This window comes from Siniperca chuatsi, linkage group LG16 (assembly GCF_020085105.1).
Source record: "Siniperca chuatsi isolate FFG_IHB_CAS linkage group LG16, ASM2008510v1, whole genome shotgun sequence".
Classification (NCBI taxonomy): domain Eukaryota; kingdom Metazoa; phylum Chordata; class Actinopteri; order Centrarchiformes; family Sinipercidae; genus Siniperca; species Siniperca chuatsi.
In genome coordinates this window covers 4533731-4554435 of record NC_058057.1, presented here as the reverse complement: position 1 = coordinate 4554435, position 20705 = coordinate 4533731, and the positions used below count along the sequence as shown (strand labels likewise).

Below are 20705 nucleotides of genomic sequence, written 5' to 3'. Positions count from 1 at the left end.
AAAGTAAGAGGAGCTTGAACTGCTCTCTCAAGCTCTTTTTTCCTTCTTCTCACAACTACTTATGTCGCTTTGGGTGTTATCCCGATTCATCATATCTTGCCCCTGACTATGGCAGCTGGCTTTTCACCTCACCTTCGTTTGTAGGCATTCAGAAAAAGGTATAAACACTTTTGCCATAGTGTTTTGATGACACTTTGTGTGAATTAGTAATCCCATCCAGACACGGTACACTGTAGATTTTAAATGAACTGCTAATACTATAAATGCACTGACCATGACTTGTTTACAGAGTAACCTGGGAGCAAGGCTCCTTTAAATATGTGAAGCTCGTACGAGGTCTGCACGGGTGTTTCAGACTGCCATCTGGATCCTATCACAGACGACAAATACAGATGTAGTGAAAGCGCTTGGTAGCAGTGCATGCCGCCCATCCTAATGAATGGGAAGAGCACATTTTCAAACCCTGAAACAGGTCAGTGGCAGGCGTGGGCTTTACCTCATCTCACACACACGAAGCACAGGGAAGATCAATTGTTAGGGAGGGGCCTCCACCTCCCACACTACTCGAGTTCTGAAATATCTCCCCTCGCTGAACAAAAGAACAAAATGGCACGATGTGATATGTGATACAGCAGGGTTAAAAATAGACTCACTACTGACAGATAGGGCAGTGTTTCATGACCTCTGCATAGCGCTCTTGGTTTACACCCCAAGTAGCTGTGGCTGAGACTCCTGCAACTCAGCTCAGGATTGAAAAAAAGGATAGGTATTTTAGGCACCACTTAAAGATGCAGAATTAGGATTAGGAAGCTTCACTTCTATTAGGATTTCATGTGGCCTGGAACTTGAGAACAGAGAGAATCAAACGTTCTCACACATGTCAAAGCAAAGAATGTCCTGTTTAGGGGATTCAAAGGGTCTCATGGTATGTGAAGCATAAATGATCTCCCCCGAGAAGACAGGGAAGTCCACCTTTGCAGGGGAGGATATTTTGATTACACTGCACATGGCATACTATATAGAGGATCATCAAAACATTACATCATGCAGGAAAAATCCATGAGAGAAGCTTCAAGCTCTTCCAACTGTGGTTTGTTGCACATCATTCAAAGCTCAGTGAGAAAAGAAAGGAATTAAGGAGAAAGAAGCCCTGAAAGCCACTTGTTTTCTTGCAAAGTGTTAACAGACCACTCAATTCAGAGGATCAGACATCTGAATCAGGGTCTGGAGGTGGTCTTTGCTCCAGGTCATACTAAAAATGAAAAATGCCTCAATGAGGAAGGAAATTAGCATAAAACAAGGTGTTGCTTTTGATTTGAAAACTTGTAATACCATCTTCTTTTCTTCTTCAAATAACTTTTTGTACCTTTTGTAACTTTTTGCTTCCCTTTCTTTCAAACATGTAAACAAGTACATTTGTGACTAAAGTAATTAGTCTGCCGACTAGAGCAGCATTTATTCATACAGAATTGATAGATTTAAATACATTCCAGGGGTATAATGGGAATAATTTCTCCCACTCTGTGTCATAAGTGCATGCAAAATGCCTCAGAGTGACAGGAACAATAGCCTCTTTCACTGCCTTCACCAGGCAGGAGATGGGGAGGTGCATCATGGGAAGCAGACAGGCAAGTACAGTTGAGCACTGATACTTCACAAACCCAGGGAACAAGCAATGGCACTTAAACTTCCACATATGGGCCATGTGTGAATTATGTGCTTGGATTACTCCTGCTTTGTAAAATACACACCGCTGAAACATACAGCCTGGATTAGAGGGCAGGCTGTTCTCTTTCAACTCCTGATTTTATGTAAGAAAAATAAAGTGTATAAAAAACTAGAATTACCGCCCCTGTGGTTGTATGCCTCCGGCAACCAGTCAAGTTGCAATTTACATCCATGTCTGTCCACACTCATGTAATATATGTAGTGAATACTTGGAAGGAATTGAATAAAAGGTATAAAGTGTATTTTCTGGCTAAATGGAAGTTATCACTATATTGATACATATGATACATATGTGTGATTCCAGTGAATATTGTTAAACTAAACAGGTATACATGTACATTGATTACTATGTAAAGATGGATTCTTATAGAGTAGTGCTTTTGTTTTCTCCTGGCATTTTTAGATGCGAAGCCTCTCTGTGAGCTGTAGGTGAAACTCACTCACTCACAGGCTCATGATTAGCTAGGCAGGCTCCAATACGTTATTTGCAGTAAGGTGATTAAGATGACGCTCAAAATTCAGAATGAGGGAGGAAGTGAAAGGCAGAATGGACGACATGAGGGAAAGCCCGAACTGTGCTAATTATTGTTTACTCATTGTAAAAAAATTCGTAATCATCCAATTAATTCTTAAATTATGGCTAAAAATCTATTTTGAGGTCACAATGACCTTTGAGTCAAAAGTGTCACCTATTCAGTGTCTGACCAACTGTGAAATATGGTTACAATCTCCCCTTCTGTTCCTGAGTTAATAATGGCCAAAAACGGACATAATGATGTCACAGTTGACCTTTGACCTTTTGGGTAAAAAATGTCATCACTTCATTGTTGTATTCTATTAAACATCTGTGTGAAATTTTGTCATAATTACTGCATCAATTATTGAGTTATGGCCAAAAACGTGTTTGTCAAGGTCAGTTTGAGGCCACAGTGACCTTGACCTTTGAGTCAAAAGTGTTACCAATTCATTGTGATATTTCAACTGTGAAATAGGGTCATCAATTCTTGAGTTATGGCCAAAAACGTGTTTTGTGAGGTCACAGTGACCTTGACCTTTGCCCTTTGACGACCAAATTCAAATCAGTTTGTGCCAAATTTGAAGACATTCCCTCAAGGCGTTCCTGAGATAGAATGGGACGGATGGACAACCTGAAAACATAATGCCTCCGGCCACGGCTATGGCCGGCGCAGAGGTGTAGTGTGTAAATAAAAGTGTGATGGGATGTTTCCACTTGTTTCTGATGTACAAGCACTTATTTGAAGGATGGACTGCTTTCTACGTTTGACATTTTTACACATTCTGCCTTATTTCAAGTTACTGCCACTTGTTTCAAGTTGAATTAACTGACTACTGTGCCACTTTTTCATAGAAAAAAAAATGCTTTGCTGCATAAAGCATTTTAAAAGGTTTTCCTAGTTCTCTTAAAATTGCTTTAGAAAAAGGGACCTGCAAAAATGTAACTTAAGTCAACTCCTTAGGAAATATCCTTAAATAAATAAGGAAGTACATTTCGATGTGTCAATGTGTCGTGAATGCTGTTTGGCGACAGAGAAAACCCTTTGGATACTTGGGATACTTTATTTTTTGACACATGTTGCCTCAGCCTGGACAATAGCATTTACTTTTTTTGGCATATTCGTCCCCTCCTCAGTTCAGTTTGGCTCCATTTTCTCCAGTTTTTGCCAGACATTGTTTAAAAAAACCACACAAGATTCAATTAGCCTGAGCAGGAACAGGAAGCAGGAAGTCATTCAGGATTTAGCTTCTTGTTTGAGATATTTCTTACACCCCTAGGTAGAATAATTAAGAAATATAAAGCAACTTACAGAGACTAAATTAAAATGTTTATGCTACCTTGCAAAGATGTTCCAGTAGGTCTCATTGGTAAACCAAAATGCTTATTTAAGTCACACTGAAATTCAAATTTTCCTCACTTTTTGTGTAAGGAAATAGAAACTATGCTGATACTACAACTATTGTGCATATTGTCCCAAGTCACAATACAGGATTAAACCGTTTAGTAACAAACAATCCTTTTTCTGAAAAAGGAACAAAACTATACTTTTAGTCCTTGAGACTATGAGGTCCGCCCCATCCTTTAATTTGTCCCCCATCTGTATAAATACACACACATATATTTTACAGTGGGAGGCCTAGGACTCATACAAGGCCATAGCAGCATGCCACAGCCACCAAAAGCAAAAGTATCCACGTTGAGCTGGTCTCAGGGTGTGACACAGATGCCAGCACTCCACATGGTCTGGGCTAAGTATTCTAACTACATGTTCTCTTACTACAGTAGCTTTAACTCCACTGTATACACTTAACCACAAACTCTGGCTATGAGACTAATAGCTCCCGGACAAAGAATGCCTTTGTTTTTGATTGTAGATTATTAAGAAAAGCAGAGATAAGAGTTCTGACTCTATATACAAGTGAGAACTGCCGTAAAGAGATTAGTGAGCAGCATGTCACTTTAGAGTTATAGTTTCCCTTTTAACAAGCATATGTTCAATGGGATATTTTGCCTGGATCTATTATTAGAAGGAAAGGGTTAGAAATCTAGGTTTCCTTTGTTTTGTGTGTGTAAATCACTGGAGTTGTTAATAGTTATGAGGCTTGTTAAAAGATTTACACTAGCATAAGAGAGAATGAAAGTTGGATTAATTATCACTGAATATCAAGTCTACTACAGCCACTATTCTAGCACCTGCAAAGGAAGTCAGAGAAGGAAGCTTTATTTCCTTTGCAACACTTAGTTATAAATGGAAATGCGTACTTTGTCAAGAATTTATTAGTTTCGACAGTGTGGTTGTCTCTTGTTGTTTGAGAACACAACAATATCATTAGTCTTCAAGAGCCTTTGAATTATCTGTTTTAATGGAGATTTTCTGCTTTTAGACTCCAAAGAACTTTACTTCAAAATAGAAAGGAATCGATTAATTATTTTATAGCAAAATAAATAAATAAGTCTTGTTGCTGCTGGGATTATAAATTATAAATTACATATAGATAAATATAGATAATAAAAGAAGAATAATAGAAGAATCAGACTACAGCACCGTCTGAATTTTTGCTTGTGTGTCACTGTGACAAATGTTTGCCTCGGCTTCACACAGTCTAACCACAACAGGAAAAAATAAAAAACAGCCTTCCTGTCAACAGAAAATAATGTTTTGACATATAAAAACAAAAGGTGGCGTATGTACAGTATTCGTGCTACTTACAGATTTGTCCTTCATCTCCTGATGGTGATTAGTGATCATGTATCCACGAGCAGCACACGGTCACACTGACACATCTACATCACTATCAGGCAGAAAGATGCAAGGTCAGACACATGATTGGCAGGTTGGTGGTGTGCAGGGAGGGCGTCCCTTCAGCGTGAAGACAGATCCTCCTATCATCCACAATTACTCAGCCAATCTCAAAGGAAAGCTACAGAAACACGTCATTCAAATGTAAAGATTTTGTGACTATAAGTGAAGAGTTGTGTCAGAGATCATTACAATATAATCTATCTAATTCTTAAGGGTTTTTATTAAATCTATTGCAAGACAGCGAGAAACTGTTCCTGTACAAGTACATATTGTGAAACATTTAAGAACAAGCTAAAAAGGTAATTTACTCTATTTGAATTCAGATTTAAAGAACAAGTGAAAAATTACCGTAATAATTGTACATCAATGGGAATACACTGCTCCTTTTGCTTTCAATGAAAGTTTACTTGTATCAGGAATTTTCTAAAATCAAGAATCAGAAATAATGGAAAAAAGGAAAGATGAATCGATTTATAGAAACTCAACTCAAGCTCAAACTTACTAGCTTTTTCCTAAGCTTTCGACTTTAAAATAATTTGACAAATTTTGACAAATTCTATTTTGAATTTTATTTTTGTGAAATTACATTTTTATTTAAAATTTTACAGTGCAATCCCCTTAATATGGGCTATAATATTTGTGGTTAATATTTCAGACATTTTGTATTACACACAAACTTTTAAAATCAAAACACACACACATATATATATATATATATATTCCTTTTTCCCCCTAGATTTCCAAATCATCATGGTGACAAAAATCTACCTGCTTTATTTTCAGCCACCTGCTTTACCTAAATGCTTCACATCACTGTAGCTCACAGTTGTGTTTGCTCTTAAATAAATTTCAAAAAATCTTAATTTTACTAGTGCTGAGAAAATTATTCTGTATATATAATATTCTATTATTATGATTTCACAGAAAATGATCCTATTAACTATTTTGATCATCAATAATTCGTTTATTCAAAAACAGCACATTTGATTGCTTAACAATGATGATTTACTGCTTTTATATATAAGCAAGATAAGATAAGTAATCTATTTGACATTGCATCTCATAGTCTTCATCAGTGGAGTTTGCTCAGTTGTTATGAAAACTTTATCGGTTGATGATAAGACCATGAGAGGTGGTTGAAAGCTAGTAAATGAGAAATGAAAATACATTTTTTGTCAACTATTTCCAAGGTCAAGAATGAACACTCAATCAACGTATCAATTTAAAAAAGATAGATTAATCAATAATTGAAAAATATTACTAACTGCAGTCACAGATCATGTCATGCTCCGTCATGTTATTTATTTTGAGTTCCAAAATCTTATTTTCTTATAATTTCAAAAAATCTGCCAGTGTGCTTCTGAGAAAGTGAATCTATTCCCAAAACAAATCAACTCATTTCAAGACTGAATTTGATTAATTTGTTATTAGTGTAGTTATCTGCATCATTCTGTCTTACTTTGACACAATGGAAAATATGAGTCACATCACAGCTATCATGCAGCAGTTTAAACCATAGAATGTCTAAGGTGATTAAGTTAACAGCACTGTGTCTTTGTGTGTGCTGGTGGTTAAAGAAATCTTTCACTTTCAGATTCAAATTAGCTGTGAAATGTCCTTTTTTTCTTCTCTTCTTATTCTGTGTCAACTGTCAACAAGCTACACCCTTGTGTATGTTTCGTTTCAGGGGGCACATATTAAGTGCGGGGTCTGGGGGATCCTCCCAAGAAGTTTGGAGCATCAAATACTTAATTTCCTGCATTCTGGTGATTTTGTGCATTTTCTGCATCAATGTATGTCACGTCAATGATAAATTAATTCATTTTAATTCATTTATAAACCCCTAGACTTTAATAGCTCACATGTGTTTCAGCAAGATTTCTGCTCATCTTCAAAACTTTCTGCACATTCAAAACATATATGCATGATTTTTATAAATCATGTATATCTCAGCTTTGTTACTGAAGCTGACTGAAAACAAGAATGCAACACATTTTGGTCATAACCGAAAATGTTTATCAAATCTATTAGAGAATGAGACCTTGTTAAAGCCTCTAAATAATTACAAATAAAAACAAAAAACGTAGGCTCCAAAGTTTTAATCTACACACACGCCATGACAGTCGAAATCACAAGAAATCATATGTTTAACATAAATGATTATTCTTACGGGTTCCATTGCTCAATAGCAAAACTGTTTTATTTTTGTGCTTTTGAAAGTAGATCAATGTACTGTTAACAGTGTGAAATTGCTGAATTAGCTTAGCTAGCTAGCACGCTTTAATTAAAGGCAGGCAACATTACTTTAAGATTAGTTAGCAAACTAGCAAACAACTTCTAAAAGTAAAATCGAAAAACATTGCCTAGTAGCTCATTAGCAGGTGATGCCTATGCACCTACACATTTGTGACAGAGACATCACTGATGTCACTGATGGTTAAAGCGACACATTGATGAATCACATTTTGGAAAAGCTGTTAAATAAAAGATATAACAGATTAGGCTGTTTGTGGCTCTGTCACTGTGCTCTTGGAAGAGAAGATGACTGTGATAGTTGGCTTAAAGCACAGCATTAATGTTCCTCTTGTATATCATCCTGAAGGAATATACACATACACAGCTATCAGAATCAGACTGAGCAGCACTTGCTAAGCATGATGAGAACCAATTTGCTTCCTCCCCTCCAGACACAATCCTTGAGTGAGATGAAAGGGAAGCTGTGCTACTGTAATTCATCTAAATGGCTGGCTCCTACAGCCTTCCATGTAGCCACAACTACTGATCTCTACACTCTCCCTGTGTCTGCCTTTGTTTCTCAATCTTTCTTCTTCTCTGCTTTTTATAGGGAAAGCCTCTGTAACTGGACTTTTAACATGTACAACACTTATCCCAGAGAGCTAAAATCATGCTTTTTCATGCTAATTATTGTGTCTTAAAACCAAAGACTTTATTGGTACCAACCAAAGTGTGTCTGTAGCACAGTATCAAAAACTGTAGCATTGAAAGTCTGGTCAGATTTGTAATTTTGTTGACTTATTCTTTGACATTTAACATTCTTTTGTTATATGAAAAAAAATATTTTGAGTCTTGAGTCTTGACTCTACAATGGAGATCCAAACAAATTAACAAAAACATACAGTATATGTTCATGACCATGAAAGTTAATTCTTGACCTTGGAAATAGTAGTTTGATCAAATAATTTTAACTCAAGGTCTAAATACCAGCTTTTTCCAGAACTTTCATGGTCTTCATTAGCAGATAGAGATAAAGAAGTGGTTGAAAAGTGCTGAAAAAAGTTTGTAAGTGCACCTTAAGTAAAGACTGTTTTGTCAAAAAATACTTTTATCTTTTAAATTGTTCATAACAACAATGCCTCAGTTCACTGTTTAATACCAACACTTTAATACTGTAGCATAAACAAATTAATTAAAAAAAAATTATTATTCTTACATTCTTCACTATCTAACGTAATTACATTTCATTTAATAACACAACTGTCCAAACAATTCTGAGATCCCGTCTACTCAAACTCCAAATAAAATGTTGAGGCATACTTCCTCTTTAAGCACCAGCACAAATGCTGAAATAACAGTTCACTTCATCAATTCATCAACAGTTCAAAACCTGCATGTAAACTAAAAGTTGTGGGAGAAACATTGTCCACCTTCCTTCTCAACATAAAGGCTTAGCATGTGGACAGAAGCAGAATGAAACAAAAATATTCAATATATTAACTAATACAGTGAGTTAGGGAGTTGGTTCTTTCTAACAGAAGAAAAACATAACATGTTTATTTCCTTTAAAGTAAGGTATCAAAAAAGTATATATATATTGTATTGGTAGAGAAATTCAGCTATTGTATTGGCACTAATATTGAAAAATGTTAGCCCAGCCCTACTTGTCCTGTCCGGTTTTGTTCTATAATTTCAAATTTTTAAAAAATTAAATTAAATTTGTGATCAAATAGGAGTATTGTTGAGTAAATAAACTGAAGCAGGCCCATAACTACCATTGAGGACACCGAGGTCATGTCCTTGGTATTTTTTCTGGGTCTTTTTAAATTTTTTAATATATATATTTCTTAAAATTTGCTTAAGGGAGGAATTGCCAAAACTACTTAGTTGTATGGTGTGTTGTGAACAAAGCCTGGCATCATCTCGCCAGTAGAGCTTAACAGCTCTGTGTACGCACCACGTTACATTATGTGACATACATGTAACGAGTTGCGCACGTACAGTACGGCCCTGTCATTCTATTCACTCCATGGGCGAGGGGGCTATAACCTACATACACGCAATACTTACTATGAGACCTGTTTGAATACAGGTTGCACTTTCAAAGCACACATGACTGGCCTTACTAATATGGTATTGGTAATCCTCTTAGATAATTTAAGAACACTATAGAACGGCAATAATAAATTGGGGCGCTCCGGTTATATAACCTTCCTCTAGAAGAAAGATTGGTCAATGCCATGAATAATGGACCTAGCTATAGCCTTCCATAGACTGTATTCCACCTGACCTACACACTCAAAACAAGTAACTACGAGTCACACCACAGGAACAGAAGCAGCAACTGCGTTCAAGATCTGAACTCACAAACTGTTAACCTATATGCTTTCAAAATGTGACATGTCCAAACTTTTGTGCACATAATCAGTTAGGAGTTTCTGCTCTGACATTTCCAGTGGCAAAAATATTCATGGTGAAAATGATGATGTGACATTTGTTAGGGTCTATACCAAACAAACATGTTTTCTTACATCTGGAGAACAAGACTTGCAGGCCAGGGCATCTCTGCAGCACTACAGTACTTCATTATAATGATGTTTTGTCACACATTTTACCTTTATCAAAGAATTGCAGCTTCTGTGATTCGGATATCGCACTTAGCCGTACTGCGATTTCGATAATATTTTAGCCATAATAATAGCCATAACTTTTAGATTATGGCTTATTGTTTGGATGAACTTGAGTAATGAGTGTTAGAACACTTGTCAGGTAATTTAGGGCAAAACCTGAAAGATAATGCAGTTGTGCTCCTCTACACAATTTGTTTGATAGTGAAAGTAATTTCAATGCAATGAGAAACTAAACTGAAAAAGAGTACTTTCAAAATAGGCCATATTTGTGACTTATCTTATGTTGGATTCTAGTCCAATTTTCATCTATGTGTTGGCACTGACATTATTTCCTAAGTGATTATTGTTACTCTCAAAATGCATTAAAATGCATAGATTTATCCTATTTTTGTAGGAGGGCATGCCCCCAAACCCCTCTACCAGGACTAGGTCTCATGACCTCAGTATTTCTAAAATTCTGGCTACGGCCCTGAACTGAAGTCTTTGTATATCATACTATACTATAACAAAGCTGGACCCTATTGGCTGACAATACCAGGTCCTCCCATTGATATAATAATAATGAAGTACTGCAAAACATTTCCAGAGCAGCAGTCGCAAAATGCTTCGTAGGACAAGGCTACAAAATAGTAGGGTTATTATCTATTAATTTGTTGGTTATTTTTGTGATTAATTGATTAATTTATGAAATACCCATCACAATTTCCAAGAGCCCAATTTACCAAAGTCAGTTCTTTACATTGATTGTTTTGTCTGGCCAGCAGTCCAAAACTCACAGATATTCAAATACTCACTGGCAAAATGTTTGCCAATTGTAATTTAAAAATGACTTAAATGATTAATCAATTATCAGAATTGGTGTCAATTAATTTTTTTCTAATTGATTAATCAACTAATTGTCTCAGCAATGTGAAGCACATTTTAAAAAGTGAACTAACACATGCCTTCAAGTAAAAAGAGTGTTAAACACACACACACACACACACACACACACACACACACACACACACACACACACACACACACACACACACACACACACACACACACACACAAACAAACTGAAACAGATGGTACAACGAGCTACAAATACTTCAAAACTGCCTTACTGCAAGGAACCAATCAAGACTGAGAAAATTTATGATGTTGTGTCTAACCAGTGAGACCAAAATCTAATTTCCAGAAACAGAGGGAAAAATATTCTCATTAAAAATTTTACTTTAAAATCTAACATAAAAAACTGTGAGTGAATGGTTTAAAAGTCAGTGGCAGGTAGCAGGTTCACAGGCACCTACACTGCGTTGTTTTAACATGCTTGGCTGAAGCAGATCTTGTGACTCAGTATCAACAGTGGAGTGTCCACAACTCTGCCTTGTTGACCCACGGTCCGGCCAGTGAACTGCACAAGACAGCATGTGACCGCTGCAGGGACATAACAAGAGACTGCTTACTCACTGCAGGCCAGAGAGAGACACGGGTGGACACCCAATGAATTGACCATGAACTCCTCACACCTACTGAATTTATTTGGTTTATTTAGATTCACACTTCCTGACTGCAAATGCCCCAGGGCTCAAACTGACTGTATGTTTTTTTGCCATAACTGACTTTCTGGATGTCACACCATTAAAAACACCTTTTAATACTGGAGGTTGTGCAAGAATGAGTAACTGCTGGCTATCGGATGTCAACATCCGTTTTCTTATGCCCATAAAACCTTGTGCTCTGGGGTCATTTCCTCTACTTTCTCTGGATTACATTCTCAGTCCTAACTAGTGATAGAATGATGGGATTTGCAAGTTTGATACTGATTATTCGGAATTAATATTTCTGACATGTATCGTTTTATTAAAAATGTGTACATCACGAACAAGCAATAAAGAAAACAAGGGGGAAGAACAGAAAAAAGTTATCTTAAAAAAAATTTTAATAATATGTGGTAATGTGCACTTATCAAATTCTTATCGTAAATTTGTAGCGTTTTTCTTACAAAATAAATATGCCACCTCTAGGAGTATAATGAAGTTTTATAACTAGATTTGGGAACAAAGACCACGCCTTGAACACATCCCATTTCCGCGCACAAGTATTTAAGCACACGCCTATCTGTTCACTTCCCTTTTGTATCAGTTTTCACAACCGTTTGTTTTGGCTTAGACATACACGTTACTCAAGTTATAGCAAATAGTTCTTTGCTTACCTCACCATGGACTGTGAGCTGGTTCGCAGCCCCTTGGACCGCGATCCGTTTGACAATGAATCCGTGGTCTCTGAATCTCCTCCGTCCATAATCACATCAACTCCTATGCGGCCAGCTACCCAGCCATCGCACCTGTGCTCATGTTATTTGTTTGTTACGTCACCTGTTGGTAATGTTGCAACTTACCAAATTATGACATCATTCCTCTCCCTACATCCCACTGCATTTTCAGTTCCTACAGCGCCACCCTCACCTTGATCCCACGACCACCAGCAATTTCACCTTGGTCTCTGCTGTTCCTCCTGTCCGTCCACTTACAGCCACACGACCCTTCCCCGTTTCACCTTCCCACAGGCAGCAAATCCTGTCAGAAATACAAATCTTTGGCAGCAGACTCGGATTCTCATCCAACACCTGCCCCTCCATTTCCAGCCACCATCTTCAGCTTCTCGACCGGGCCATCACAACAAGCAATCATTAATATTCTCGCTCCTAAAGCCCTTTCATCGTACTATTCAGGATGGTGCAGTTTCAAAAATTTCGATACCTCGCTCAGCCTGCCATTTCTTTCCATCGACATTATATCTTTAACCAGGTTTTTCACTTAATCTCACTCAGTTCTCAAAATCAGAACATCCACGATCCAAGTGTATCCAAGTGTACCTCAGCAGTACTTCTTTATCAAACTCTTTCCAGAGCTCCAGCCCCTTCCCTTCTCACCCCCACGTTATTCAGCCTACGAAAGACAGAACCTCAGCTTGAACCTAAACGCTTACCCCTGACAGCAGACTCATCCGTTGCATCCAAACCCTCTGTGCAGGATACTTATCCACATCTATTGACTTAACCCTCGAAGCAATATTCTGCTTCGGTTCTTTACGATACACGGAATTCACCACCACCTCATCCACCTACGACACATCATGGCACGCGAGCCTCCCTAACATTCCTATCCAACCGTACACGACCCTATACCCTATCCTTCCCCAAATCCTCTCGCCAATCTAGTTCATCACATTCTCCCATTGCATTCTCAAGATTAAATCATCCACTATACAGGTCTGCATCAGCATAATTTACTTATTTGCAAAACCCTCCTGCACTGTGCCCCGCCCTGTCCTACTCACACAAGCACGTTAATCAAAGGTCTCTGTAAGACTGAACCACCTCCTACGCCAAAACCATGTTCCTACTGGCATTCTTTGGCTTTCTGCGCAGAGTTCACCGCTGTTACCCTCAACTACATCCATCTCAACACGCATCTCTGTCTGACATTACTCCGACACTCCAATCTATCACCTCAAATTCAGCAAGACCAACCAAGTCTGGTCTACCTCAATCCATCTACCTCTATCGACCTGTATGACTCGTACCAAGTCACTAGGCAGCAAATCCCTGACCACATCATCAAAATTCTCAGCCACTAGCCTTTTCCAGCACACCTGGAGGGGACTCCCCCAGTTCCCTCCTGTATTCCCGCCACCAGCTGACTCCGGTCCATCATCGTACTCCTCCATCCATCCTTACCACGACCCTGATTTCTCCCCTCATCCGTTCACCACTCACCCTTCCTCCCCTCATCCCTTCATCCCTCTACCTTCACCCTTTCATCCCTCACCCTTCATCCCCTCATCACTCACCTTTCCTCCCCTTATCCCTTCATCCCTCATCCCTACCTCCAGACCCTCAATTCATCCCTTCTACATCATCTTGGCTCTCCTCCATCTGTAATACACAATAAACTATTCTAAATCCACATCTTTATTGGCGTGATCCTTTGTTAGGAAAATGTTCTTGGATAATTCTGTAGCATATGATTTACATCCAGTGCCAACATCAATAACTTAGTTTGGACTCTGGTTAGCAGCTTGTTACCTTTGTGGTAACAATACCAAAGGGCCAGCTGAGGCTTTGTGGTAGAACGGGTCGTCCACCAATCGGAAGGTCAGCGGTTCGAGCCCGGCTTCCCCCAGCCCACCTGTCAAAGTGTCCTTGGGCAAGTCACTGAATCCCAAATTGCTCCCAAGGGCTGTGCCTTCAGTGTGTGAGTGTGTGTGAATGATTAATTAATTTCTTTGTACTGATGAGCAGTTCTGCCATCAGTACATTCTGTATGAATGGGGTGAATGCAATATGTAGTGTGTAAAGCGCTTTGAGTGGTCGGAAGACTATAAAGGTGCTATACAAGTACAGTCCATTTACCAATACTAATAAAGCCTGTTAAAGTTGAAGTATGTATTTGTGGAGAACCATAATTCCAGCCTAAAATCCAAATTATACTTTCCACATCCACGTATCTGCTGGGGTCTGCATGACATAAATTTCCATAAGGGCGAACTGTACGCACGGATGGTATGTTCTGACAGACAAGTGAATGTGTATACAGACACCCACTGTAGTATAAACAGAACTGCATACAAGTCTATTTTGGACTATATCCAGCCCTTCAGACATTCCATGCTACTTAAGAGAACAATTTTATCTCAAATTTCACATTATCAACTATCTGAAAGATTTCAGCTTTAACTAGTGTGATGTTTTTACGCAGAAAAGTAAAGATGTGTCGTTCTGGCCGATGGGTGGGCATGTAACCTGTTTACCCCTGATACCAGAGGTCTGGATCCACATCATACCTCCTACCAGCAGTCATCACTGACTGCTTGAAACATTGGTAGTGAATGTTCAAAAGCGTCATCGCTGAACAGAATCTGAGGTTTTGCAGAATCGTTCAATCGTTCAATCAAACTTTTTGGCAACAACTTAAATATCCGTAAACCAATAAAAATTCTATTGATGCACCAAAAATGAGGTTGACATGGGGGACGATAGGGTTTCTTTGGTGCCAACCAAGTTTGAATGGCGTCGTTCTCAGCTGAACTATTGAGCCAAACCAACAGGAGTGAACTCTCCAAGTATGAACTGCTCCAAACATAGCTGATGTGAACATGCCCTGAGAGCGACTTGTGATTGTAATGTTTTTATAGGCTCATTCACTTGAAATTACAGGCTGAAATCAGCATAAACCTGGCTGACAAGTATCTACATACAGATTACTCCCCCACAGGAAGAGCTGTATACATGGATTTAACCCTACACATAGACTTTCATGTTTTCCATTCCACATCTGTGTACAAATGGAAAACCCATTGGGGTAAACGTCATACTCTCTCTTTTATGCTTTCATTTCACAGATATTTCTTGCTGTAGAATTAATGTTCCTTTTCTTGCTCCTTTTTCTGTGCCATGATTTGAAAAAAACATCACAAGGACAAGTATGAGGCACAGAGGGCCACTAGAGTGCACAGACAGGATCTCCATCTATGGCTGCCTGCTGTGAAACGGCAGGAAGCCACCGCTGGCAAATCCTGCTGATCTTGTTGTAAGCTTACAGTACAGCGCAGGGGCTAGGTGCAGGAAGTGGTCACATTACTGCACTTTCCACACCCACAACCTCCCCCCTCCCCTCCCACCACTAAACCAACCCCCTCCCAAACACCTGTGCTGGTCTCACAGGATACCCCCCCTACAACCCTCTTCTCCTCCCTCACACAAACTCCTTTACAGCTGCACTTCTTTACCAAACCGCACACTGAACACACTTTGTTGTTTTACACTCTACTGCTTCACCGTCAATGAAGATATGATTCGGTTTACTGTTAACTGCCTCAAAATACATGCAGTCATTAATAGGTTGGTTCACCCACCCCCAAACAAGAAAAAAAAAATCGCATTTACCAGTAGTGGTATTAAGCCATTTAGATCGTTTTGGTTTTATTTAACCAGGTTTTGAGATGTCTGATTTGGCGATATCTAACTTCAGCTTCATTCAACATTTTCACTGGTCTGTTAATTATTCATAATAATAGGAACATTGTTCAAAATTTTTTTTTAAATGTAAAAATGTAATTTTTCACTTCTGTGAGCACCAGAAACAAAAATCCACTCACATCTACAATTTAAGTAAAAAAGATTATTTAGCAAAATCCCATTTAGCTCACATTTAGTAAGATATTGCATTAGTGGTATATTATTTCTTCATCATCACACAACATCAACACAAACAGATACATTGTAAACCTATGGGAATAATGACAAACTCCAGTTAAGTAACGTCTGATGAAGAAAAGTTCTGTAATTTATATGATTAAGCTAACCTTAGCTTCAGAATAAGAAATACTTCACAGTCCTGAATCTTGGAGATCTTGGTGAGGTGATAAGCTTAAAACAATGATATGATGTGCTTAAAAGTTTAACTCCACTCTTCACTACACTATTTGCCAGCTGCTGGTCATTCACTTGACAACTATCAAACTAGCTGCTAATCAGTCAGTCAGGAAAAGGAAGGAAAAATGCAATGTGATAAGTGAGATAGTGATGAAACTCACCACTTTGTTGGTCTTTTTGTAGAGCAAATCCATACAGTCCATTCTGTTTTTTCTAACATCAAAATTATATAGGGTGGTTACTTTTTTTTTGAAGAGGCCACTGGTAAGCAGAAAGCCTGTCAACCGGAAAACACAAAATAATTTAATTCTGTAGTTTGTCCAATTTACGAAATTATCAGCTGGCAACAGTTGCTAGATAATTTAAACTGTGTCTCTTCTGACTTGAAAATTGCACTCATTCAAATTGTAATTTCGACACAAAAACAATTACAGGTAATCTTTCAACTATACCTTCATTGTTTTGGGGTTTAGGCAGAAATCTCAGAGACAGATATCTCAAAACCAGGACAAATCAAACCAAATTTATTTGCATGGCTAGATACCATGAGGGTTAAGTGAAGAAATATGCTTTGTTGTACTTTGAGTGAACTGTCACTTTAAAGATGGATGTTGTGCAGTCGAGTTCATGATCTTGTGTTGTCGTCAAGTTCATGATCATGCCCAGTAGGCGATTTGAGGGGGGGGGGTATGCCATCCCTTTTGTTAGCAAAATAACCAAAATCCGTCCCCCTTGTTAACCTGCTCAAAATATGCTCTGTGCTTTGTCTTGAAGTGGCGCTTCACATTGCAGCTTTTAATAATCGCCACAATCTTGGAAGATATGAGACATAGCTACTGGTTTTGAACTGCCTGTGGGAAGACTGAACATGTAAGAGTATGTCTATTCTTGTTTAAAAGCTCTGTTTCCGCTGTCACTCCCTGTGTGTGTGTGTGTGTGTGTGTGTGTGTGTGTGTGTGTGTGAAGGCTACCTCACTCACTGACTTGACTCGCGGGCCGCTAAACCAGTGCTGTAAAGGCTAGAAAAGCTGCGCAGGTTGAAATAGAAACACTCCGTCAAAATGTTATAATCCTCAACAATTTATCTATATTCTCTACAGCAGACAGGAGAAAGAGAAAGTGTGGCAGCAGAATGACAGAGGCTGGGTCAGAAATGAACAGAGCTCATAAACTTTTTTTTCTCACTTCTTTTCTTTTCAAATAAAATTAAAAATTGTTGTTGTTAAAAATTTACAAATTGCCTACTGATCATGCTGCTATAATGATGTACATGAACCAAGGGAATTTATCATTGTCATCTCTAATGTGAGCTCACAAAACAAACAAGAGATCAAATTGTTGTCTGTATTGATGATCACTAGTTCTACCCTGACACTTTGTTTACTCCAAAAGAAACATGCTTATTATTTTCTATTTATACTATGTTTATCAGCCACAGGTGTCAGAGCTCCATATTAATATGCCTTACAGACACAATGAGAGCGTTTTGTTTTTACAGGGTGTCCCTGATGTGTAAAGCAATACAATACATTCATCTAGGGAGGAATTCTGACCTCTGCCACAGCCAGTGTCCACTTCAAGTTCACAGCAATCACTGAGCGGCTCTAGCGGACAGACAATGTCCTGCCACGAGGGTCATCTTAGCTCTCTCCCCTCCTTCATTTAAACAGTGATCTCACTCCCTATACCAGGAAACCACTGATTGTTTGAAATACCATCCACTATGCTTGACTGCCACACAGAGAGAGACCTTGACCTTGGAAGGAAACATCAAGCCCTCTAGCAAGATATAAAATTACATTACATTACATTACAGCAGTGACTACAAAGCCATTTCAACTCAGTAAGACTCATCGGAAAACACATAGAATGACTTTTGGCAGTGAAGTGAGGAATCTGAGATTGATGCTGAATGTAAGATGTGCAAAACGTATGTACCTGACCAATTTTGAGGCCGATATTAATACTTAAGAAGAATAAAACCCCAAAACAATATACTGTCCGATATTCTTTTTTTTTCTTCAGAAACACATAATGTAAACATTTTGTAACAAAGATATGTCTAAGGAAATATATTTTACAGTTGAACAATAAACTTTATTATCAACGATGACAGTAACAGCAGATATAACTGTCCATTTTGAATGGTACAAACTATTGGAAATGTTCACTAATAACACTGTTTTTTTGGTACAGAAATATCTCCATGGCACGATTATCGATAACAGTCAAGTACCAGAGACTGGCATGAAAAGTCTGGTCAGATTTGTAATATTGTTATGAAGATGACTCCTAATATATGTAAAATTTTTTAAAGACTTATATGGGGGCTTGTTTTTAGACAACATGACAACATTCCTTTGTTAAATGATTAAAAAAGGCCTTTATAGAAAACCATATTCATATTTCTCAAATTGCAATGAATAAACAAATAAAATAACTTGCATCAACACTAGTATCTAAAAATTTCAAATGATACCCAGCCATAAAAAAATAAATTAAAACAAAACTGGCTTAAAAATCTTTAATTTTTAAGTCAGAACACACAAGTAAGTAGACCTTGAGTACAGATTGTTTTCTCAACTATATTGAACTTGATTTTTAAATATACAAAACATACGATTTTGCACAGTTTACTACTTTGCAGTTTCAGTTTGAGTATTTGCCAACATACACACCATTACAAACGGAGTATCTGTTATAATCCAATATCAGCAGAAAATATTCTCTACAAAAAAATACCTGGACTCTGAGTATTTGTTTTTAGAGGAAAAGAGAGATGGGACAGTGGGATATATGTATCCAGCAATTACAGATATAGTATTTAGATGACAAAATTCTATTGGGCTCGACTCGCAAATGGCCTTAAATGCACTTTAATATCATATTTATCACAGTATCTTTAACACCCAATCCTTTCTGCTGCATACAGGAGTCTGTCTGGGTTATAACAGAAACCATAAACACCCCAAAAAATGTTCACAATATGTAACAGTTGTGACCGTTACATACTGTGCTGCTATATTCACACACTGTAATGAGTTTAACTCTCAGCAAGAGGGAGAAAACAGCGATGATTGCAGCAACACTGGCAAGCTTTTCACTGCTGCAGTGTGCACTTCAATGTTAGTGAACAGAACAAAAGGGTGTCACAAATAAGGATAATGACCTCAGACTTCAGAGAAAGACACACAACAGCATTCTTCTGCCTGTACAAGAGGGGGGAGAACTGTGTCGAAACTAAAACAGACATCTTTATACTTAGAAACACAAATGTTTGTAACCAACAACCGCTACCTGTATTCTGTCAGGTGCAGTTGTATTTACAGATGTGTGAGGCATGTTAGGTGTAATTTGGCTAAAAGTAGAAGAGGCAAAAATTTGTAAGTTTTCTAACAGAAAGTTAGAAAAAACATGCTGGTCTTCTCAGTCTCACCTCAGAGTTTAAAGTAACTGTGAGGTAAGATAAAAAGATGTAATTCATCACTTTACTTCCGGGCACCAAGCAGTAGACAGCCTGTTGCAGCAGCTCTTTCTAATATTCCTTGTTTTTGGACTTTTGTCTACACTTTTGTGAATCTCAAGCACTTTATTTTTAAGCTTGTTCGCACTACGGCAACTTTTTAGTTCTGGTGTAACTGGTGGAGGGTATTTGACTTTTCAGGCTTGCATAGTTTCTATTTTTATTCTTATTTTTATTTTACATACTTCTATACCCCGTGCTGCTGCAACACTTGAATTTCCCCTCTGGGGATGATCTTATTTTACTATATTTACTTTTACTTTACTTCACTCTCAATATATGTGCAAATTAATTAATTTTCAAGCTTTATAAAAGCACAACATTTATGTTATTTTACTTGGTTGGTAAATGAACTAAATTTTAATACTTCCCCCAGCGACCAAATTGTGTCATGTGATTTCTCTTATTAAATACAGACTGACATATGCCTGTTAATAACAATTATTCAAAGGAATTAGTATTATCATTAAGAAAATCAGATTTTCATATATCTATGTTATTGAATAAAATACTAAAAATGTAGTTAAGTTTCAAAGTTCATTCTTGACCTTGGAAACAACAGTTCCATTTAGTAGCTGTTCTGGAACTTTCAATCATATCACATGATCTGCAATGTGCAGATAGAGTTTGCTCTGTTGTGATTAATTTATAGATGTTTAGATTTCCATTTTTTGCAGCACTTCACAACTTAAACATAAACGCGTTTTAAAGCTTATTCTGGACCTTGGAAACTATCTCCATCTGCTGATGAAGATCATCTGATCTGATCAAAAGCTCCAGAATGGACCTTGAGGTGAGATTACTTTGTCCACTAGAAATATAGTCTGTAGAACAAAAATTCTGAT

At 37.8% G+C, this 20705-nt stretch overlaps 1 protein-coding gene across 2 annotated transcripts in view; it reads right to left on the bottom strand.

Moving 5' to 3' along the window:
• bach2b (BTB and CNC homology 1, basic leucine zipper transcription factor 2b) overlaps positions 1 to 20705 on the bottom strand; it is a 135199-nt gene that overhangs the window by 107170 nt on the left and 7324 nt on the right. The window contains exon 2 of one of the 2 annotated variants that reach the window (XM_044168664.1): positions 4956 to 5037. The exons of the other annotated variant lie outside the window; for it this stretch is intronic. Coding sequence (XP_044024599.1) covers positions 4956 to 4994 — 39 coding nt within the window. The 5' untranslated portion in view covers positions 4995 to 5037. The remainder of the gene's footprint in view (positions 1 to 4955; positions 5038 to 20705) is intronic. 2 annotated transcript variants of the gene reach the window in all.